The sequence below is a fragment of the Microtus ochrogaster genome (assembly GCF_000317375.1).
Source record: "Microtus ochrogaster isolate Prairie Vole_2 chromosome 14 unlocalized genomic scaffold, MicOch1.0 chr14_random_1, whole genome shotgun sequence".
Classification (NCBI taxonomy): domain Eukaryota; kingdom Metazoa; phylum Chordata; class Mammalia; order Rodentia; family Cricetidae; genus Microtus; species Microtus ochrogaster.
In genome coordinates this window covers 6,154,277-6,178,683 of record NW_004949096.1, presented here as the reverse complement: position 1 = coordinate 6,178,683, position 24,407 = coordinate 6,154,277, and the positions used below count along the sequence as shown (strand labels likewise).

General features: G+C 38.6%; 1 protein-coding gene across 1 annotated transcript in view; it reads left to right on the top strand.

The window, feature by feature from the left end:
- Window positions 1-24,407, top strand: part of Cstf3 (cleavage stimulation factor subunit 3) — an 85,401-nt gene that overhangs the window by 57,193 nt on the left and 3,801 nt on the right. Inside the window, exons 5-17 of the mRNA XM_005364067.3 lie at window positions 205-302; window positions 1,031-1,097; window positions 1,229-1,263; window positions 1,345-1,471; window positions 2,702-2,779; window positions 3,962-4,124; window positions 6,362-6,471; window positions 7,172-7,288; window positions 7,678-7,752; window positions 16,380-16,523; window positions 17,883-17,985; window positions 21,697-21,766; window positions 23,077-23,272. Of these exons, the coding sequence (XP_005364124.1) occupies window positions 205-302; window positions 1,031-1,097; window positions 1,229-1,263; window positions 1,345-1,471; window positions 2,702-2,779; window positions 3,962-4,124; window positions 6,362-6,471; window positions 7,172-7,288; window positions 7,678-7,752; window positions 16,380-16,523; window positions 17,883-17,985; window positions 21,697-21,766; window positions 23,077-23,272 (1,383 nt within the window). The remainder of the gene's footprint in view (window positions 1-204; window positions 303-1,030; window positions 1,098-1,228; window positions 1,264-1,344; window positions 1,472-2,701; window positions 2,780-3,961; window positions 4,125-6,361; window positions 6,472-7,171; window positions 7,289-7,677; window positions 7,753-16,379; window positions 16,524-17,882; window positions 17,986-21,696; window positions 21,767-23,076; window positions 23,273-24,407) is intronic.

Genomic DNA, 24,407 nt, shown 5'->3' with positions numbered 1-24,407 from the left:
CATCTGAACCCTGGAACTAGAGTTACAAATGGTTATGAGCAAACCTAGGCCCTCAGTCAGTGCTCTTAACCACAGAGCCATCTCTCTATTTATAAGAAAAGTAATTTCTGAAAAGACCTGACTTTGTTTTTTAATATGCTATTTCATTTATGCAAATATGAAATTGATTTAATGGATGCTGATACTATTTTCTTACATTTAAAGCTATTTCAAAGATGCCTTATGAAGGTTTTGCACATTGATTTATGGAAATGTTATCTTTCATACGTCAGAGAAACCAAGGGTAAACTGCCAAGTTACAAGTAAGTAAAATCATGGTCTTCAGAATGCATGTGGAAGCCAGGTGGTGGTGGTGCACACCTTTTATCCGAGTGCCAGGAAACCGAGGCAAGTGGATCTCTGGGAGTTTGAGGCCAGCCTAGTCTACAGATTGAGTTTCAGGACAGGCAGGGTTACACAGAAAAACTGTAGTGTGGGTGTGGGTGCACACGCGGGCGCGAGCGTGTTGGGGGTTAGATGTTGTCTCTAGACACACATTTTTACATGACTCATACTATCTCTTGTCTCTGAGTAACAGATGGGAAGAAACCTAAGTATTTGAAAAGTCAGAATTCTTCAAGAAATCAGGAAAAGTGCAAGAAATTTCTTAATGCTTGTCTCAGCACCATTCTTGGCAAGTTCTATGGTATAAGTTATGTGTGCCACTTAAGATGTCCAAGGCAGCTGCTTGGTAGTTAGTTGCCCACTATGACTCCTGCCTGCCTATCTTCACCAACTCTAACCTGATGTTCTCTGATGCATTTTGACAACAGTTTAGGTTCGGTTTTGGTTTTTGATTTTTTTCTTTGTAGCTCAGAGTAGTAGGGGTACTATATAGCCTAGGCTGGCCTTGAATTTGCTGTTGCCCAGACTGGCCTTTAGGGTAATGCTCCTGCCTCAGCTTCCTGTGTCAGTAACTTCTTGGGAAGTCGTGAACCACCATACCCAGCTGATAACAAGTTTTTAAAACTCTCTTTTATTTTCATTTCAGAGAAAAAATGGCTCAAGCTTATGACTTTGCACTGGATAAAATTGGAATGGAAATTATGTCTTATCAGGTAGAGTTCATAGTTTTAAATATATGGAAATATAGCTCAGAGGTAGAGTACTTACGCAGTGTGCAGGAGACATGGGTATGTGCTAAAATGTGAAAATCAAAAATATATTAATGTTTTGTTTTATTTCTTAGATTTGGGTGGATTACATCAATTTCTTAAAAGGCGTGTAAGTATTGCTTTCATTTTTAATATATAAACAATTGATTTGGCTATAATACAATTAATGGTATTTCTTACCCAACTTCAGGGAAGCTGTTGGGTCTTATGCAGAAAACCAGAGAATAACTGCTGTCCGAAGAGTTTATCAACGAGGTTGTGTTAATCCAATGATCAACATTGAACAACTTTGGAGAGACTACAACAAGTACGAAGAGGTAAATTAAGCCAGAGTTTATTACAAACTCAACATTTTCCTTTGTTTTCTGTTTGTTTGTTTTTGAGAGAGGGTTTCTCCCATAACAGCCTTCACTATCCTGGAACACCCTCTGTAGACCAGGCTGTCCTTGAACTCACAGAGATCTGCCTGCCCCTGCCTCCCTAGTGCTAGGATTAAAGGCGTGTGCCACCACTGCCCAGCTCAAACTGGTCATTTTAATTAAATTTAGGGAATGTAGCCTTCTAGTCAGGTGCCTGAATGTTAGTGTTACACAGTGTGTCCTCCTGCTATTGGGATTTATTTTGCTGCACTATGGATTAAACCCTGAGTTTTATTCATCTGAGGGAATTGCCCTATGATAGAGCTATATACTCCTAGACACATTGTTTTATATTGATTCCAATATATAATTTATATTTTTATAGTTCTGCAGTAACGTTAATGTGCAAGTATTTCTGTGATATATTGGCTTTAAATCCTTTTGATCCCTACCAAGAAAGGTATAGCTGTGTAGGTCTATTTGCAGTTTTTTAAAGAAATCTCTGTATTAACATTTGAATTAATTTATGCTCCCACCAGTAGTGTATAATTGTTCCTTTTGTCCACATCCTTGAGAGCAGTTATGATTTGTTTGCTTAATGACTGCTTTGACTAGATAAGATAGAATCTCATGATTTCATCTCTACTACAGAGCTACAGTAGATCAGGCTGTCTCAAATTCAAATCTCAAATTCAAAGAGATTTGCCTGTCTCTGCTTTCCAAGTACTGGGATTAAAAGTGAACACCACCACCGGCTAAAAATTTTTTATAATTTTAATTTTCCTGTTGTGATTTATATGTTACAGTGTATTTCTGAGTATGTGTGTGTGTTTTTTAATTTTTGCTTGTGTATGTATGGATATTTTGACTACATGAATGTCTTATACACTGCTTATATGTCTGGTGCTCCAAGAGACCTGAAGAAGCATTGGATTCTCTGGAACTGGAGTTACAGATAGTTATGAGCTACCATGTGGGTGTTGGGAATCAAACCCAAGTGCTTTTACCTACTAAAGCCATCATGCGTGCTAGTCAAATTTTTCCCTCTAGGCCTAATATATAGTTTAGTGATAGAGTGTTTGTCTAGTTGCCTTTTATGGAGGAGACTATGGGTTTAGTCTGCAGAACTGTTAAGGAAAAAAAAAAAGAAAAGAAAAAGCAATTAATAATAATAATTTTTTTCTTCAGGGTATCAATATTCATTTAGCTAAAAAAATGATTGAAGATCGGAGTAGAGACTACATGAATGCTCGACGTGTAGCAAAGGTATGAAATTCTATCAGGCTACTTAATTTAATGTTCTAAATCATTAAAATAATTAGCAAGTTTTCCTATCTGATGTTACTCTTGATATTTTCAATTTTGTCTTTTTGTAGATAGGATCTATAGCAATGGCTGTCCTGGAACTCATTAAGCAAACCAGGCTGGCCTCATACTTAAAGGAATCAATTTGCCTTTGTCTCTTGAGTGTTAGAATTAAAGGCCTGGCAAAATGATATAGTTAAATTGAAATAACATGTTATATTTGGAAGAATTTTTTTACCTTTGTTTGTTGGGGGGTGTTACTGGGCATCACTAACCCAGTGTGTGTATTTGTTACAGGGCATCATCCAACCTGGGGATTCACAGAAGTGTTCTAATACTGAGTTACATCCCAGTCATAAAAGTTCTTTTTTTGTGTTTGTTTCTGAAATAGAGTCTAGCTATGTAGTTCTGATTGACCTGATACTATATAGCTCAGCTGCCCTCAAATTAGTGGCATTCTTTCTGTATCATCTTCCCAAGTGCTAGAATTATAGACTGGAGCTTCCAGGCCTAGGCAGAAATATTTTTCAAAGCAGAGAAGTTTTACATAGAATTATTGAATTAGTTGATATCCTTCCTTCATATTTGCTTATCTGAATATTGTGTTACTCTGTATTCAGAGTGTGGTTATAAAATAACATAGCTCTCTGGGACAGATTTTGTGCTATGTACATCATACCTTTCTGTTCATTGGAAAAATAGCCAAATAGTACAAACTATTAGCTTCTCCAAAGGTGGCAATAACGATACTCCCGAACTCCACTTGTGTTATGTCTTACACCATCCATCCTGCAGAGGGACCCTCCTCCATTGCCTGTAGAGATAGCCCCTGGGTATCTATTCACCACTCCTAGGAATCTGGTTTCGGTTGCTAACACTCTGTTATGTCTTCCTTACTTTGGGCTTTTGTTTTGTTGTTTTGGATGTTGTTTGATTTCTGCCTTTTGAGACAGTGTCTCATGTAGTCCAGGTTGGCTTCAAACTCACTATATATCTGAAGATAACCTTGAATTCTAAAATCATATTAACTAAGTGATATTAGGAGAGTAAACATTTTAAACAAAGTATTTTAGACTGATCAACTTGCCCCTCATATATCTGAGTTGTTCTAGGCTCATCAAAAAACTGTAAATGTTTGCTTAGGAATATGAGACAGTAATGAAAGGCTTAGATCGCAATGCTCCGTCAGTGCCTCCTCAGAACACTCCTCAAGAAGCTCAGCAAGTAGACATGTGGAAGAAGTACATCCAGTGGGAGAAGAGTAACCCCCTCCGTACTGAGGACCAGACCCTTATAACAAAAAGAGGTAACAAGAGTAACCCTCGTGGGCCTCCTACTACATGTATCTTGGACTGTTTGATTTTGACTTCATGGATTGCCTCAAACCCTGCTCCTGCTTCTCCTACCCACCACTTCAGGCTCTTACTATCTTAGCTTTCTGAGTCACAGGAATGTACGACCATGCCCTAATGAAGCTTTACTTTTTATTCCTAAATCTTTGTTTTTCCACTTGTGGTTTTTCATTCAAAATCATGTCTATAGATCTATTTTCATGTTCACCTACCCCTTGTTTTATTATATCTAATCTGCTGTTGAGTTGATAAAGCAAATTATTCATTTTATGTACTATAAATTTTAGTTTTATGAATTTCCATTTAATTTTTTTTTTAATTTTAGTTTTTCAAGACAGTTTCCCAGTAGCTATGAAGCCAGTCCTGTAACTTGCTCTGTAGATCAGGCTATACTCAAACTCAAAGAGATTCGCCTGCTTCTGCTTTCCAAGTGCTGGGCTTAAAGGTGGACACCACCACTACCTGGCTAAAATTTTTTTTTTAAATATTTATTATTATGTATACAATATTCTGTCTGTGTGTATGCCTGCAGACCAGAAGAGGGCACCAGACCCCATTACAGATGGTTGTGAGCCACCATGTGGTTGCCGGGAATTGAACTCAGGACCTTTGGAAGAGCAGCCAATGCTCTTAACCTCTGAGCCATCTCTCCAGCCCCTGGCTAAAATTTTTTATAATTTTAATTTTTCTTTTACAATTTATGTGTTACGGTGTATTTCTAAGTGTGTGTGTGTGTGTGTGTGTGTGTGTGTGTTTTAATTTTTATTTGTGTGTATTACTTATTGTTCATTTGGACAATATGAATCTCACTGTTGCCCCTTACCCAATCTACTTTAATTTCTGCAGTACAACTTTATTCTGCAGTACAACTTAATATTCAGTTTTTTGCTATTTTTTTTTTTGCAGGGGTGTTTTATTTTTACTTTACTTATATAACCTGTGTATATGACAACATACACACGTAGATACACATGGAGATAAAGAAGTAGCAGGGATTGAACCCAAGGCCTTGTGCATTTATACATGCTTAGCATATGCTCTATCACAGAAATAGAACTTCTGTCTTCAGTTTACAATTTTTAATTTCAGAAGCGTTAGACTTCTACTAACTACTGTTACTACTGGATTGCAATTTCACTGAATTCTTCAATTTTGTAGGCTCATTCACATGCAGGGCTTTATAAATACTGTTTCTTTGTTTACATCTATTTTGGGGCAGTGGGGACAAACCTAGAACCACATGCATGGCAGACAAGAACTTTACCGGAGTCACATCCTTGGTAACCTCTGCCAATGTCTACCCACCCTCTCCTCTGTCCCACTTACTTCTCACTGACCAGCTCTGCCCCTTTGGTCTCCAGATGCCAGTCACTCAGTAAAGTCACTTAGCTTTCTTTCTTTGTGTGTGTGTGTGTGTGTGTGTGTACATGTATGGTAGTCAGAAGAGTGGTTCTTTGAGACAGAGTTTTGCTGTGGGACAATGATCTTGTACCCTGTAAAGATTTGTCTGTTGTATTGGTTTAATAAAATGCTGATTAGCCAGTAGCCAGGCAGGAAGTATATGCGGGGCAACCAGAACAGGAGAATTCTGGGAAGAGGAAAGGCTGAGTCTGCAGAGGAAGCAACATGAGAATGCCTCGCTGATAAAGGTACCAAGCCATGTGGCTAACACATACAAGAATTTTGGGTTACTGTAAGATGTAAGAATTAGGTAATAAGAAAACCTGAGCTGCTAGGCCAGCCAGTTTATAATTAATGTAGACCTCTGTGTGTTTCTTTGGGACTAAATGGCTGCAGAACTGGGCAGGACATTCTCTGTGTATCAGTCCTAGCTGTCCTAGAACTAGCTCTTGTAGACCAGACTGGCCTCAAACTCACAGAACTCTGCCTAGCTCTGCCTCCTGAGTGCTGAAATTAAAGGCGTGCACCACCTGGTACCATAGCCTTTGTCCTTCTTGACTGTTGGAAGTTTTGTTCACTTTTGCACTGCTGGTGCCTTTCTCTCCTTCCAGCATCTCATTGTCCCAGTAGAAGTGGACAAATCAGCCTCTGGAGGTTACTGCTTTATTTCAAAATCATCATTCATTGTTAAAGACCACGTCTGAGTCTAATAATCTCGTGTGCGCTTGTAGTGATATTGTTGTTAGTTCTTTTTATCTTAATTGAGTTTTTTGTGCTTGTCTTCCCTTAGTTATGTTTGCTTATGAACAGTGCCTGCTTGTTCTGGGCCATCACCCTGATATTTGGTACGAAGCTGCCCAGTATCTGGAGCAGTCAAGTAAGCTGCTTGCAGAAAAAGGGGTGCGTATCCTTCCCCATCCTTCTTCCTTTTGTTTCTTTGGTCTAGCAATAAGATCTACTGGAAAAATTATAACACCAATTTTAGTAATAAAGTATAAATTTTGTCTAGGTTTAAACAAACATACATACACATATACCCATACATAACATTAAATAGCAGAAGGGGAGCTATTTGGAAAGTGGGGAGGAAAGACTAGACGAGATAGTGGTATACTCTCAGGAAAATACAGTGGTGGATGTGTGTGTGTGTCTATATAAATGAAAACGTCATAATAAAACTCATTCTATTTGCTAAATTTATTAAAAGTTTATATATAAAAAGTATATGGTGAAAATTTTAATCTTATGTCAATATGAACTTTAGTAACACAGATGATTATACTTCCTTAGAATTAAAATATGCTTGCTTTTAAAACTGTTCAAAGTACTGTATCATTTAAAGAACTTGAATGGTTCTCCTCTAGTTTAGAGTAATGAGGGCTGGAATGCATGACTGGGTAGTAGAGGTCCCTGGGCTCAAGCCCTAGAAACTCTTCATTGACCAGAGCAGGAAGAATACTTGATTTTTTTTTTCTTAAAAGCAAATGTATATTTGGGTTTGTTTGTTTGTTTAGTGAGTACATTATAAAGTGGATACTGTCTCATTTTTACTTTCAACTACATTAAAGTTTTTGAGGATGTACTTTGTTTTTCCTCTTAGGATATGAACAATGCCAAATTATTTAGTGATGAAGCTGCTAATATATATGAAAGAGCCATAAGCACTTTATTAAAGAAGAACATGCTCCTTTATTTTGCATATGCAGATTATGAAGAGGTGAGAAGAGTCAGAAGGTTTGGAACTATGTGCGTGCACGTGTGTGTGTGTGTGTGTGTGTGTGTGTGTGTGTGTGTGTGTGTGTGTGTGTGTCATGCTGGCCTCAAACTTGTAGTTCTCCCTGAGCCTGCTGAATACTGGGATTACATCTAGTGCTTACAATTTTACTGCACGACTAAAATTTTTTTTTTATTCCAGCTTCTTTTGCTTTTGTGGCCAGAAATGATAACCATAAACAGTTGTTAGTCTCAAGTTCATAAAAGTTTATGTACAATATAGGTGTCATTGTGTGTGTTATGGGAGCAGGAGTATAGTCTTCGGGCTCCTAAAGCTCAGATCTGCTCGTTAGTGAGTATATATTTATTATATTCACTTCTCTACCACCTTAGAGTCGCATGAAGTATGAGAAGGTCCACAGTATATATAACAGACTTCTGGCAATTGAGGATATTGACCCCACCTTGGTGAGTAACCTCTAAGTCTGTTTTCCCCACCATCATACTCTGACTTAATTCAACAAAAATTTAATTCATACACAATAAGATTCGTTGTTCTTATATCTTAATAGATCATGGGACCCTCTATACAAAACACTGCTGGGCATCATGGCTCACACTTGTAATCTCAGTGTTTGGGAAGTGGAGACAGAAGGATCAGGAGTTCAAGGTTATCTTTGACTACATAGTGAGTTTAAGGATAACCTACATTATATAAGGTTCTGCCTCAAAAACCAAATAAAAAAACAGAGCACTTCCATCACCCCTGAAAAATCCCCTTCTGTGACCCTTTGTAGTCAACCCTTCACTCTTCTCCAGTCCCTAAGAGTTGGTGAGCTCCACTCTGTTGGATTGATTTTGTTTTTACTGCATCAGTGTGAAATAGCTACACAAAAGGTTCTTTTAACAAAATAAGATCATATTTTTAAACTAGTCTTAAGATAGGCATACAAAGTAGGGTTTCATCACAGTATTTTCATGCATGCTTTGTCCTCCTACTCCCCCATCTCATCTCCTTTTCCCCCTTAGCTGGCGCCTTTCCGATTCCAGAAACCTCCCTTCTGCCTTTATGTCACATATATTCTGTTTCTCTCACCTTCTACCCTAACCATCTCTTTTCCATGTGAGTTTATAGTTTCATTGTCCATCTGTAGTAGTTTGAACAATTGGCTGTAATTATCTCATAGGGCATGGCACTGTTGGGAGGTGTGGCTTTGTTAGAGTAGGTGTGACCTTGTTGGAGGAAACAAGTCTTTGTGGGGGTGAGCTTTGAGGTTTGCTATGCTCGGGGTTACCTTCTCGGTTCACTTCCTGTTGCCTGCAAGATGTAGGACTCTCAGCTCTCTCTCCCATATCATGTCTCCCTGCACGCTGCCATGCTCCCTGCCATGGTGATAATGGACTGAACTTCTGTAAGCAAGCCACTGCAGTTAAATGTTTTGGTTTTCGTTTTTTGTTTTTGTTTTTGTTTTTTGTTTTGTAAGCATTGCCGTGGTCATGGTGTGTCTTCACAGCAATAAAAACCCTAACTAATACACCTTTTCTCTTATATATACATATGTACACATACATAAAAATAGAAGTTTAGGGTCTACATGTGACAGAAAACATGTAGAATTTTCCTTTAGTCTAGCTTATTTTGCTTAAAATAATACTTTCCAGTTCCATCTATTTTCTTGAAAATGTCACAATTATATTTTTATTTATGGCTGAATAAAATTTTGTTATGTGTATATATACCACCATTTTTTTCTTTTTGGCTATGGGGATTGTGGGTATTGTGACAGGATCTAGTGTAGCCTAGGATGTTCCTTTTTTTTTTTTTTTTTTAGTTTAGTTATGCATACCGTGTTCTGCCTGCATGTCTGCCTGCAGACCAGGTCTCAGTACAGATGGTTGTGAACCACCATGTGGTTGCTGGGAATTGAACTCAGGACCTCTGATGGATCTTAACCTCTGAGCCATCTCTCCAGCCAACTTTTCTAGAAATTTCAACTAAGGTCCTATATTAAGGTGTTACTGCTCTAGCTGGTGGCATGAACCTGGGAGAGTGGAGCCTTAAAAAGAGGCAGACTAAAGTCCCATGAAATAGCCAACTTATTAAGAGCATCAGACAATTTATTGGTATAACCTCAATTCTGAGTGTATTCTGAGGGCTAAGCATGCTCATATAAGCAAAGTTTATACTTGCTTAGGCTATACACTATCATGAGGACAACCCATGCTTGGACACATCATCTGAATAATAATAGTAGATGATGAGTAAACCCATCCTACCTGCTACACCTGGAGGGACACGAAAGCACATTCCAAGAACATCCCATTATGAACAAATAAGACTCTTGATTTTTTTTTTTCTTTCCCCCTTGGAATTTTCTTACAAGCTCTCAGAATTTTCCTCACATAGCTTCCTTCATAAACCATGTCCCAACCTTAAGATACTGGAATTTTTATGGCATCTGTGTTGACTCCATAGATTGTTTTCAGTAATACCATTATCTTCAGATCATCATTCTGCCTATCCATGAACATACACATTTATCCATCTGCTTGTGTGTGTCTTCAATGCAGTGCATCAGTTTTTTTCAAAAGTTTTCATAATAGAAGCCTTTTACCTCCTTGGTTAAGTTTCTTCCTAAGTATTTTGTGTTGTTTTTTTAAAAAGTGGTTGTGAATGGGCTAGTGTTCCTAATCTTTTAGCAAGATTTTGCTAGTGTACAGATTTTTATGTTGGTTTTTGTATTCTGATAGTTTGATGAAAATATTTATCAGATCCAATAGTTTTCTGATGGAATATTTAGTCTGTTTGTTTGTTTCTGTTTTGTTTTATTTTATTTTTTTGAGACAGGGTTTCTCTGTGTAGTTTTGGTGCTTGTCCTGGAACTAGCTCTGTAGATCAGGCTGGCCTCGAACTCAGAGATCCACCTGCTTCTGCCTCCCGAGTGATGGGATTAAAGGCATGTGTCACCACACCCAGCAAGTAAGGGATAATTTGACTTTTCCTTTTTAAAATCTATTCCTTTTGTTTGTGTTTCTGCTCTAGCTAAGACTTCAGGTACTATATTGACTGATCATTGGAGAAAGTGAGTACTGAATCTTGTTCCCGATTTTAGAGAAACTCCTTCTTTTCCCCCTTTACGATAATGTTGGCTCTAGGTTTCTTGCATATAGCCATTATGTTGAGATATATGCATTCGACTCCTGCTTTCTTCAGGGTTTTCATGATGACGAGTTTTATACCTTGTCAAAGGCTTTTCTGTATCTATTGAGATAATCATGTCCTTTTTGTCATTAAATGTATTTAGATGCTGGATTACACTAACTGATTGACATATGATGAGCCAAACTTTCATCTCTAGAATAAAGTCAACTTGATCATTGTGTGTGAACAGACATTTCGTCCTAACCGCCTGGTCCCAAATAACCAACTCAGAGGCTATGAATTATAAATGCTGGACGGTAGCTCAGACTTGTCACTAGCAAGCTCTTACATTTAAATTAACCCATATTTCTATTTATGATTTGCCACATTGCTCATGGCTTGTTAGCTCATATTTTTTACATCCTGCTTGCTTGGCAACTGGCTGGCATCTCTCTTGACTTCATCCTCTTTCTTCCCATCATTCTAAGTTTGGCTTTTCCACCTAACTTCCTGCCCAGATACTAGCCTGTCAGCTTTTTATTAACCAATAAGAGTAATTCATATTCATAGTATAGAAAGGGATTTTATGTGTTTTTGAATTTGACTTGCAAGAATTTTATTGAGAATTTTTGCAATGTGTTCATCAAGAAATTTGTTCTATATCTGTAGGGTTGGTTTTTGGTTTTGATTTTTTTTCTGTTGTGCCTTATATTTTTGATTTCAGGGTTCTTTCCTCGTTGGCTCTGTGGAATAGGTTGAAGAATCTTGCTTTCAGTTCTTTAAAGGTTTGGGAACATTCAGCAGTAAATCCATCTAAACCTGAACTTTTCTTGGTTAGGAGACTTTATTCTTCCTTCAGCCTCACTGACTATTATGAATCAGTTTATTGTTCATATGTTCTTAATTTTCTTAGGTCTTATGTGTCTAAGTTTTTAGTAATTTCTTCTGGAATTTTCTTTCTTTCTTTCCTTCTTTCTTTCCTTCTTTCTTTCTTTCTTTCTTTCTTTCTTTCTTTCTTTCTTTCTTTCTTTCTTTCCTTCTTTCTTTTGGTTTTTCGAAACAAGGTTTCTCTGTAGTTTTGGAGCCTGTCCTGGAACTAGTTCTTGTAGACCAGGCTGGTCTCGAATCCGTCTGCCTCTGCCTCCCGAGTGCTGGGATTAAAGGCAAGCACCACCACTGCCTGGTTCTTTTTTTTTTTTGGTATGTTTTCAAAATATTTTCCTAATGATTGTCTATCTTTATTGTATGTAATCTATTCAATAGCATTTCATTTTTCTTATCTAATTTTATTAATTTAGAACTTTTTCATTTTGGGCTAGTTTGGGTAGGGATTTATTAGTTTACTTTTATTTTCAAGAACCAGCTCTTTGTGGCTGGAGACACAGCTCATCAGTTACATGCACTGGCTGCCCTTGTAGAGGACCCAGCTTTGATTTCCAGAACCCACATGGAGGCTCACAATCACCTAGAACTTCAGTTCTAGGGGACCTGATGCCCTTTTCTGGCCTCTTCAGGCACCAGACATGCATGTTGTCCACCTCCATACTTGCAGGCTGAACAACATGTACATAAAATAAAGAAGTGTAAAAGAAAAAAAATCTGCTTATTTGATTATATGTATTTTTCTTTTAGTTTCTATTTTATTTACTTCTGTCTTGATACTATCCTTCATCCCAGAATTTTTTTCTGCTTTTCTCTCTTCCCCCCCTCTCTCTTTCTCTCAATTATACATATACATATATAATGTGTGTGTGTGTTGATTATATATATATTATATATATATATTGAGTTAGGGTTTCTCTGTGTAACAGCCCTGATTGTCCTGGAACCCTGTTTGTAGACCAGGCTGTCAAACTCAGAGATCTGCCTGCCTCTGCCCCCTGAGTGCTGGGATTAGAAGTGTGGGCCACTACACCCAGCTGCTTTTCTTATCTGTTGATGATATTTTTTGCTTCATTGATTGATTGATTGTTTTAATTTTCAGCTTTTCTGTTTGTTCCTTTTCAGAATCTTAATTTCCTTGCTGAGTTTATCCTCCATGTTTTCAATTCTCTTCCAAATTATTGATATTCTATCCACTTTACTAAGTTTCTTGTCTAGGATCTGAATTGATTCCTTACTTCATTCATCTGCTTACTTCATCACACCTTCTATGTGGGTGTTGATCCTTTTAAAGAGTGGGACTCTGGAATCTTGGCATTTAGCTATCTTATTGATTTTAGTGTGGTGTTGATGAAATGTGAGGTTGTGGATGATCACAGTGACTTGTCTCATTGTGTTTTAAAGATGTAGACTATCTTCTATTCTTTGGCACTCTCATACATGCAATCGATGCATCTCGACCATATGTACCTCGACTCCCCGCTCACTCCCACCAGGCGCCCCCAACACAGCTTCTTATTGTCTTTTGTGTCTTCTCCTTTCCTTTTCCTTCCTTCCTGTTCCTCCTTCCCTTCTGTCTGTCTCTCCTCTCTTTCTTTGTTATTGTTGTTGTTTTGGTTTTTTGAGACAGGGTTTCTCTGTAGCTTTGGAGCCTGTCCTAGAACTCACACTGTAGACCAGGTTGGCCTCAAACTCACGGAGATCCACCTGCCTCTGCCTCCCGAGTGCTGGGATTAAAGGTGTGCACCAGCACCTGGCTTCTTTGTTGTTAGTAACATTAATAACCCGTTGTGTCCAGTTGGTGCTGCCTGTTGAAATGCTGACTGCTTGTGTTGATTTGATCCTGTACTGGTAATGATAGTTATAGGCAGCATTCCCCCCCCCTTTTTTTTTTTTTGAGGCAGGGTCTTACTATGTATCCCTGGCTGTCCTGGAACTCAATATGTAGACTAGGTTAATCTTGAACATCTGCCTGCCTCTGCTTCCCAAATGCTGTGATTAAAGGTATGTGCCACTAGCCTGGCTTCTATGTCCCTCAACTTTTATTTTTTTATTTTTTTTGGTTTTTCGAGACAGGGTTTCTCTGTAGCTTTAGAGGTTGTCCTGGAACAAGCTCTTGTAGACCAGGCTGACCTTGAACTCACAGAGATTCACCTACCTCTGCCTCCCCAGTATTCTTTCTGCCCCTCTTCCATAATGTTCTCTGAGTCTTGGGGGATAAGAGTTACTATAGATGTCTCATTTTATTTCCAGCACTTTGGTTTTGTATTTTTTTATGTGTTTTGCTCATTGGTTGGTGGATATATCTTCCCTCCCCCAGAGATAATATCTTACTGTGAACCCTTGGTTGGCCTGAATTTGCTATATAGCCCAGGCTGGCCACAAATTCCAGAGATCTGCTTGCCTTTGACTCTGGGGGGTTAAGCTTAAAAGTATATGTCACTATGCCCTACCCGTGTCCTCTAATTATTATTATTATTATTATTATTATTATTATTATTATTATTATTATTATTGGGTTTTTTTGAGACAGTGTTTTATTATGTAGCTCTGGCTGTCCTGGAACTTGCTCTGTAGACCAGGCTGGCTTCATAGAGATCCACCTGCCTCTGCCTCCCGAGGGCTGAGATTAAAAACATGTGCCATCACCACACAGTTGTGTCCTCCAATTTTTATTCCTTATTTTTCCCCCTTTTTGTTTAATTTTACTCAGGTCCACTGCAGTTTATGCCCTAGCTTTAGTAGCAGGTTAAGAGTCCTGATATGAACCAGCATTAGAAAGACCGTCTGTTTCCTGTTAGGACAGAGTGGCCCTGGGGAACTGATTGAGGAGATGTAGTTTATAGTGTTCTAGAGGTAAAAGTGTCAATATTTATATGGTGACTGAAGAAGCAAAGTTAGAGTAAAGTACAAATTAGAAGAAAAATGCGTGGATAAGAGCAGGAGAGATCAGGGTCAGCCAGTGAGGTGGTGGCTCAGAGAGTACAGACACTTGTCACCAAGCCGTACAGCTTGTGACCCCTGGCCCTGCAGTGTCAGGAGAGAGCTGGCTCCCACAGTTGTTCTCTGACCTCCACACATGCATGTGTCTGCATATGTATACTAATAAATAAGTACTTCCTTAAAAAGGAAGCAAATCAAGTGTCCTTTATTGTAAAAGTCCTAAGAAACTGGGAATTTAAGAAACATTTTTGCTTAGATATTTTAAATATTTGTGTAAACACACACACACACACACACACACACACACACACACACACACGAGTGTAGGTACCTGGGAGGCCAGAAGAGGGCACTAAATCCCTTTGAGTTGGAGTTAAAGTGATTGTGAGATACCCAGTGTGGTGTTGAGACCCATACTCAGGTCCTGAAAGACACCTTAACCACTGAGCTATCTTTGCAACCCCAGAAACATGTTAATGTAGCAAACATATATATGACAAACATAATAGATAGGGAAGTGCTTAAAGCATTTACACTACAGTCACAGAACAGACAAGAGTATCTACTTTTTCCACTTTTATTCAATATAGTGTTGGATGCCTTAGCTAGAGCAACAAAACAAAAGAAGCAAATAAAAGGTTGAGACTAACAAAGGAAGAAGTTAAAGTGTCCTTACCTGCAGAATCTTATGTATGTTCTATACATAAGAGACCTAGAGACTCCAGAAACACTTAGAACTGATACACTTTTAACAAAGTGGAAGGGGGCTGGAGAGATGGCTCAGAGGTTAAGAGCATTGCCTGCTCTTCCAAAGGTCCTGAGTTCAATTCCCAGCAACCACATGGTGGCTCACAGCCATCTGTAATGGGGTCTGGTGCCCTCTCTGGCCTGCAGGTATACACAGACAGATGTATGTACAATAAATAAATATTTAAAAAAAAACAAAGTGGAAGGATACAAAATTAACATACAAAAATAATAGCCTTCCTATATACCAGTAACAGATATGCTGAGGAAGAAATCTGGGAAATATGGACACTCATGGGTGCCTCAATTAAAAAAAAAAATACCTGGGAATATACCTAACCAAGGGATCTCTACTATGAAATTGGGGCAGGGTGAGGGCTATGTGGTGTATGTGTATATTCATGTGAGTGGAGGCCAGAAGCTGGCATCAGGTATGTTCCTCCTTAGACTTCCACCTCATCCCTATGAGATAGTCAGTGAACCTGAAACCCCCCTTTTGAGTCAGGCTGGCTGACTAGCCAGCAAGCTCCTGGGTTCATCTGTTCTTGCCCTCAACACTGGGGCATGTATAGCAATTCCAAGGTTTTATGTGAGTTCTGGGGATTCTAACTCAGGTCCTCATCTTTGTGCAGCAAGTACACTTACCACTGAGTCATTTTCCCAGATCCCAAATTTTATTTTATTTTTCTTTTTGTGGTGCTAGTGGTCAAACCTAGGCAACCCCTTTACCACTGAGCTATACCCTCAGCCCTTGTTTGATTGTTTACTTGTTTTGATATTGATAGGGGTTGAACTCCCCTTTAATTCATATAGTCTAGAATTAGTAGTATTATTGTATGACCATCTGATGATATAAGAAAAAACAAGCTGGGCAGTGGTGGCACACGCTTTTAATCCCAGCATGCGGGAGGCAAAAACGGGAGGATCTCTGAATTTGAGGCCAGTGTGATCTACAGATCGAGTTCCAGAACAGCCAGGGATATACATAGAAACCCTGTCTTGAAAAAAACAAAAAAAACAGATACCATGCCAGGTGGTGGTGGCACACACCTTTCATCCCAGTGCTCGGGAGGCAGAAGCAGGCAGATCTGTGAGTTAGAGGCCAGCCTGATCTATAGAACTAGTTCTAGGACAGCCAGGACTATACAGAGAAGCCCTGTCTTGAAAAACAAATAAAAAAAAAAGAATAATTTTGTGTCATGTAGATTATGTCTCAATAAAAATTAGCATGTATCCCCAATGCCTGTGGAAAAGTAACTTAAAATTCTACCCTGTAGTTTCTTATACTAGTAACAGCATAGAACTCAGTTCTCTGGTACTAGATGCTATGAGGGCCATATTCTGCCTAATGTGTAGAATACAAATAATTTTTTTCTCATAGGTATATATCCAATATATGAAATTTGCAAGGAGAGCAGAAGGTATCAAATCTGGAAGAATGATATTTAAAAAAGCAAGAGAGGATGCCAGAACTCGCCATCATGTCTACGTTACTGCGGCACTCATGGAGTATTACTGTAGTAAGGTGAATGCGCTAGAGCTTCTATACACATTCATGAAAGAAAAGTCCTGATGGGCACCTTTCTTTAATTCCAGCCCTGTAGTGGAGGCAGGCCAATCTTAATGAGTTCCAGGCCTGCCACATTTACATAGCAAAGACCCCACCTCTAAAAGCCCCACTTTAAGTAATTAAGCTTAATTGCTTTGTTTTTTAAAGGAGGTCTTAAGTGTATCTGTGTTAAATTATGCAGGATATTATCCAGCTCAATTGCTTGCTAATTTGGGCCTTATTAAACTAAACAACCATTTTTTTTTACACATTTTTAATTTCTTTTCTTTGTTTCTTTATTGATTGTTTATATTCTAGAAGGCTTCATGCATCCTAGATAAGCTCTATACCTAGAATTGGAGGGTGGAGGGTGGGGAGGGGGCAACTGGGGGTCCCTGCTGGAGACTGAACTCAAGAATTGATACAAGACAAGCAAGTGTTCTATCACTGATCCCCTCCCAGCTCACCCTTGGTTGTTTAGGTTTATTTATTGGATTTTGTTTTCTTTTGAGGCACATATCACTAAGTATCTCAAGCTGGTCTCAAACTCTTGATCCTCCAGCTTCCACTTCTACAGTGCTGGGATTACACGCAATGCAACCTGGCAGCTAGCCTTGGAATATGTCTTACACAATATGCCGACATTGGCTACTTAGCTGTTTTATTTTGTTTATAGTGGTGCTGAGGGCTGAATTCAGGCCTCTGCGCATTCTAGACAAATGCTCTACCACCAGCTACACCCCCAGCTCTCTTTCTTTCTTTCTTTCTTTTTTTTTTTTCTTTTTTAGTTTTTTCCGAGACAGGGTTTCTCTGCAGCTTTGGAGCCTGTCCTGGCACTAGCTCTTGTAGACCAGGCTGGCCTCGAACTCACAGAGATCTACCTGCCTCTGCCTCCCGAGTGCTGGGATTAAAGGCGTGCGCCACCACCGCCCGGCCCCCAGCTCTCTTTCTTTTCTCATTTTTCTCTCTCTCTCTTTTCTCCTTTTAAAGGGACAGATTCTTGCTTTATTCCCTAGACTGACCTTTAACTTAACCGCTTATTTGGTTTTTATTTAGCTCAGGAGTTTTTATATAGCATGAGTTTAATTTCCATCTTAGCTCTTCTGTATCTTGTCGTATTTAAATATTGTGAGAGGTTTTTTGTTTTGTTTTTTATTTTGAGAAAATGTCTTGCTATGTAAGCTACACTGACTTTGAACGTGTGGTAATTCTGCCTCTTAGTCTTTCCTGCTGGGATTATAGGTGTGCACCACTGTAACTATTAGATTCTGTAGCCTTAATATTTTTTTTAATACATTGTCATTTCATGGAAACCAGTATTGTCTTTACTTCTAGGACAAATCTGTTGCCTTTAAGATTTTTGAATTGGGACTGAAGAAATATGGAGACATTCCAGAATATGTCTTGGCTTATATTGACTATCTTTCTCACCTCAATGGTAAGTTGATGCTAGAATCTTTTCAAGATTCACTTATGTTATTTTGTGTTTTGCCTGCATGTTATGTCTGAGCTAATATGGGACTTCTTTTAAGCATCTTTCTTCATCATTATGTCTGTGTACCCAGGTCTCTATTGCCCTCAGAGGTCAGAAGAGGGCATTGGATTCTCTAAAACTGAAGTTCCAGACTGATGTCAGATGCCATGTAGGTGCTGGGAACCAAACCCAGGTCCTTTGAAAGAGCAGCCAGTTTCCTTAGCCCCTGAGCTATCTCTCTAGTCCCTACCATGGTTTTTTAATATTAAACAATCTGAAATTATGTACCTTGGGTTTGGGTTGGTTTATTTTCTTCTTAAAGTGTTATAATTCCAACATTACACCAGAAACAGCTACTTGGTAGGCATCTAGGAAATATCCATGAATTCAATAGTTTAGTTTTTAGACAGGGTCTTACTATATAAGACCTTAAACTTATATGTAGTTTAAGTTGGCCTTAAACTTGATATGTAGACCAGTGTAGCTTTGAGCTAACAGAAATCCAACGTGCCTACATGTTTGTTACCATACCTAATTTATGGTACTGGCATTGAGCCCAGTATCTTTGGCATGCTAGGCAAATGTATATATATATATCAGTCAGGGTTCTCTAGAGGAACAGAACTACTATAGAAGGAGCATGTACATGTGTATGTGTGTTTGTGTGTGTGTGTGTGTGAGAGAGAGAGAGAGAGACAGAGACAGAGAGACAGAGAGAGACAGAGAGAAATTAGAATGATTTATAGACTGTGGTCCTGTCTACCAAGGCAAGGTCCAATAATCCAGTAATTGTTAAATTCATGTGACTGGATGTCTAAGCTAGTCTTCTGTATATGCCAGAATCCTGAAGAAGTAGGCTCTAATGTCAGCAAAGGAATGGACTACCCAACAACAGCAAGAACAAGCAGGCAAGGAGTGAAAGCTTCCTTCTTCCATGCCCTTAATATAGTCTGCCAACATAAAATGTGGCCCAGATTAAAGATGGATCTTCCTCAAAGATCTGAATTAAAAGTAGGTCTTCCCAGTTAAAGAAAGTGTTTCTAGGTGGTACACTCTGGAGCAGAGGCAGGTGGATCTCTGTGAGTTCAAGGCCAGCCTAGTCTACAAGAGCTAGTTCCAGGACAGGCTCCAAAGCTACAAAGAAACCCTGTCTTGAAATATCTAAAAGGAAGAAAGAAAGAAAGAAAGAAAGAAAGAAAGAAAGAAAGAAAGAAAGAAAGAAAGAAAGAAAGAAAGAAAGAAAGAAAGAAAGAAAGAAAAGAAAGAAAGAATTTCTAATGGGTACACCCAGCCACTTGGGTTTGTAATCAAGTTGACAACCAAGAATAGCCACCACATCAAGCATTCTACCAACTGAGCTCTCTCATGTGTGTCTCTATAAAAATTATTGACAGTTCAGGATATATAACTTCTTGAAAAAGAAAAACAACAACTAGGCCAGCTGGAGAAATGGCTTGGCAATTAAGAGTATTTGTTATTCTTGAGAAGGACCTGGGTTTGATTCCTAGCAACCACGTGGTGGCTTGTAGCTGTTTGTAACGCCAGCACTAGGGGATCTAAAAGGCATGTACATGGTATATATACATGTTTACAGGCAAAACTGTCATACACACAAAAGAAATCTAAAAAATAAAAATACTGACCTTGTATAAAAGTTGTTTTAAGAAAACTTATATTTACTTGTATATGAGGTTAGGTATGTAAACTTAAAACTATAGTTTTTCCATTGACAACGTGGTTATAATAATGAATACCTTTCATAAAACTGAGAGGATCAAGTAAGTTCTTGCATGTATTTGATTTATGTGTGGAATATGGGAAGCAGTAACTATAGCAGAGTATGAATGTTGCACTGCGGGGCATGAAGACGACAGTTCCAGCTCTAGAGTTGTTGTGAGTGGTTTGAAGTTACTGAGCAGGTGAAGTGTACCTGAGCCAAGCAGGATATGTGTGCCAGATTCCAGGACTTAATTCAAACAAAAAAATAAATAAGAAGAATGTAAAATATTGTGATTTTCATATTGTTTACATGTTGAAAAGACAGTTTGGATATGCTTGGTTAACTACTTAAGATAAATCTTACCCTCTTATCATGACTAGTATGGCTACATTCCACTGTGTGGACAGCGCTATCCCGAGGGTTCACAGGAAGTATGTGAGCTGGGTCTTTTTGTTTGTTTGTTTGTTTGTTTTGGTTTTTTTGAGGCGGGGTTTCTCTGTAGCTTTGGAGCCTGTCCTGGAACTAGCACTTGTAGACCAGGCTGGTCTCAAACTCAGAGATCCACCTGCCTCTGCCTCCATAGTGCTGGGATTAAAGGCATGCGCCACCACTTGCCCGGCCATGTGAGCTGGGTCTTGAAGATGAACAATGGTTAGCCAGATGAAGAGAAGAGAAAGCATCTTTGCAGCCAGACATCACAGCAAGTAGTGAGCAGGGAGGAGGTTGTTGGGGTAGTAAAAGGGTTGTTTGGAACAAAGCTTGGATTAAAACAAGGATAAAATGTAAGATTAAATACGATTTTTAAAGATATGGGGCTGGAAAATGGCTTAGCAGCTGAGAGCACTGGCTGCTCCCGCAGTGGAGGCTGACAGCTTCAGTCTTAGGGACCCAACCCTCTTTCCTGGCTTCCACGGGGATTGAGTGCAATGGGGTGCAGACATAAATGCAGGAGAAGTACTCACACATAAAATAAAAATAAATAAAATTAAAAATACACTGTGTTCCTTGAAGTCATGAATATGACCTGATGCCATCTTCTTTGGATGAATATATTTAATCTTTTATGGACTTATCTTTCATATGGAGAGATAGTAAATCAAGTGGTTATGCTAAGACAGTAACAATTGATCATGCTGCTGGATTTAAAAATTATTGAATTATCATTTAGATACAATGAATGTACTCATTTTAAGTGTACAATTCAGTTGTTAAATTCTGCTAGATTCTTAAATTTTTAAAAAAAATAGACCTTGAATATACAAGAAAAGTCCTGCTTTCAATTTACCAAGGAACTCCTGATACTTACAATTTAATCCGCTTCTAACAACAATTCTTTAATTCATTTACTATTTACATGTTTACCTCCCAACCTAAATATTATTGCCCTTCTACGAGGAGATGAAATAACTAATAGGAAACTAAATTGTGTCTAAATTTGCCATCCTTCATACTATCTGTTATGTCAACAGATACGTAATTCTCATTAATTTTGAAAGACAAATAGGACCTCTGGTTCCTACATCACAGTTTGCATTGCACTGTTGTGCAAACCAGGGCTCTGTTTCAGGTGGAAAGATCTTGCTTCTGGTAACAGCCTTGTTGCTCGACAACAGTGAGCCGAGTCCAACTCCTTGGGTATAGTTGGTGTTTGTTTGTCTGAGACAGGGGTCTCAATACATATCTTTGGCTGGCCTAGAACCTACAGAGATCAGTCCACCTCTGCCTCCTGAGTGGTGGAATTAAATAAGGGTTTTCTCTACCAGTCTCTCAAACTCGGTGATTCTGAACCTCCATATTTCCCTTTGTAAGTCAGCTGTCACAGTTGTTTCTCTGCATTGGATTTTTGTGAGGGTTAGCTGAGATAAAGCCTGCATTTTGTTTTGCTTTTAAAAAATAATTGTTGAATTGTAAAACTTTCTTTGATTTAACATTAATTTTTTTTTTAAATATCCTAGAGGACAATAATACCCGAGTTTTGTTTGAACGAGTTTTAACATCTGGAAGTCTCCCTCCTGAGAAGTCTGGGTAAGTCCTGCAAAATGTGTGAGCTTCTGTCTGTGGGACTGTGCACTTGAGTGTGCATTTCAGGAGAAATTTCTCTTCTGTCTAGTTAATTTATTAAATATTTTACTATATATATCTTTCTGTTTTAATATTTCTAAAACTTTCTATATTGGTATTCTGGAATGTATCTTCTTAGTGGAAAGCAAAGACTCCTCTGTATTGATGTGTTTATCTAAGTTGTCTTATTACCAATACAAACTCAGATATTGGTATAAATACCTGATCGATCAAGAAAGCAGTGGAGGAATGACTAGCTGACCCTCTCTCCACACTTCTCAGATCAAAAAGACCATGAAAAATCCAAGACTCCCTTTCTCTTTCCTATGCGTCTCCATCTATATTTCTGGATTCTCTATGGCTAATTCCTGTCTGTTATTGCTGACTCCACCCCCGATTAAGGTTAACTCTAACAGTCTGGGAGTTTAAGTGCAATCAAATATCCTGCAACAGCTAGTTTTCCATGGTCCATCCCTCCTGTGGCTCTGACTGTGCGGGAAGCAATGTGGTCTATTGGCTCAGCCAACACAATAGGATTTGCATCTTGACTCAGCACCAGGACAGGGGAAATTGCACCTTACTAATCCTCATTTTCTTACTGAATCACAAACATGTCTAGCAGTGTGGAAGTTCTGTAGTTCCTTTTACATTATGGGTACCCAGTATCTTACTTTAGGTGCCTGTGGCATTAAAGTAATCTGAGCACATTAAAACAGCAATGTACACAGTTTGTCCCTGGTGAATCGATCATAGACTCAAGTAGATTTTGGAATATATGTTTATTCATACATTAGATGAAGAAAATCTTCTACAACATAATTTATGCCACTAAGTAAAATAATGAAGCCACATTATACAGGAAAAAGTTATCGAACTCTGTCTAGGTTCTTTTTCTACCAACAATTTATCCTCTCTGTAATATCTTTTTTACCTCAATTAAGATTGTGTGTGTGTGTGTGTGTGTGTGTGTGTGTGTATGAGACAGAGAGAGAGAGAGAGAGAGTGAGAGAGAGAGAGAGAGAGAGAGAGAGAGCGCCTCCAACTCAGGAAAGGGCATGAGTGTCCAAATATTTAGTTTAGTAAGGTACTGTGTCTATACTTGACTTTCAAATACTCAGGCAAAATTAAAGTTAAAACAAATGGCAGGGAGTAACCATTATTAAGCCTAATGAAGACAAGTATTCATTGACTTATCCTATTTTTCTATTATTAGGAAATCTTTATTTTAAAACAAACTTTATGACTAAATATTGGTTATATTTACTTTCTTACAGAGAAATCTGGGCTCGATTTCTAGCTTTTGAAAGTAATATTGGTGATTTAGCTAGTATACTCAAAGTGGAAAAGAGACGGTTTACCGCATTCAGAGAAGAGTATGAAGGCAAAGAAACAGCCTTACTCGTAGACAGATACAAGTTCATGGATCTATACCCTTGTTCTGCAAGTGAGCTCAAAGCACTGGGCTATAAGGTATGTACTAAGCATCAAGATATATTTGATATCTCCACTTGCCCAATTTTTTTTAAGAGTTCATAGATTATTTTCATTCTGAGATCAGTTCTTTACTATGGTACTTAATAAGACAAAAAACCCCAATGATTTTGTTGTTTATGAATATCAAATATAACAAAATTGAAAATTAAATGTTTGAGATAAAAAGAGTAAATGCTCTCATTGTGTGTCTGGAGCTGTCCGTGCCTTATGTCTGATGGATAATGGAGAAAAGTCTTAATGTGACTGTTAGCACTGTCTGTTTTTTTTGAAGAATTCTTATCACCTGATGAATATTTTTGATGGATCGTCAACTAGATGTATTTGCTGTTGCATATTTTGTCAGGACACCATGAAGGGACATAGCCAGGCATGGTCATGCACTCATAACCGCAAGCCTAGGAAGGATTTGGGATGGAAAAAGTGGAGGGTTATAAATTTGAGGTCAGTCTAGGCCATCCAAACAAAGCAAAACCACAGCTTGCTAAATGTACAACGTTCCTTGAGAGACCTGAGCTTTCTTTCTACAGCAGCCTCTGGGGGAACTGGCTTCTCTAAAAGTGGTCCTCATCTACGTAGATGACTGACCCATAAGAAAACTAATTTAGTCCCTGGACCCAAATGTTTTTGAAGCCTCAGAATAGCCCTTGTACAAAACACCATTGATTCTTCATTCTTGGTCTTTCTGTGCCCTTGGCATGAACAAAGGTCAAGGAAGGAACTCCCAGGAAAGCTGTCTGTCCGTGAGTCTGAGGCTGGTCCCTTTAAATCAGCTAGCAATAGGATGTCCTTGGCCATCCTTCTCTTCCTCACCACCCCTTGGCCCGAGTCTCACTCTCAGTCTGAACCAGACTAAAAACGTTGAGAAAAATTATACATAATTTAGCTTTAGACCTTTTCTAATGGTCTAAATGAAAGCTCCAGTTCTGCACCAGCCCCATAATTCTATTCTGAATCAAAGGATTTCTAATAACCTGCATTTCACTATTAAAAAAAGAACTCCTACCTTTACTTTACTTTTCAGTGGAAAAAAAAAAACCATATTAAAAATTATTAGAAGCCGGGCGGTGGTGGTGCACGCCTTTAATCCCAGCACTCGGGAGGCAGAGGCAGG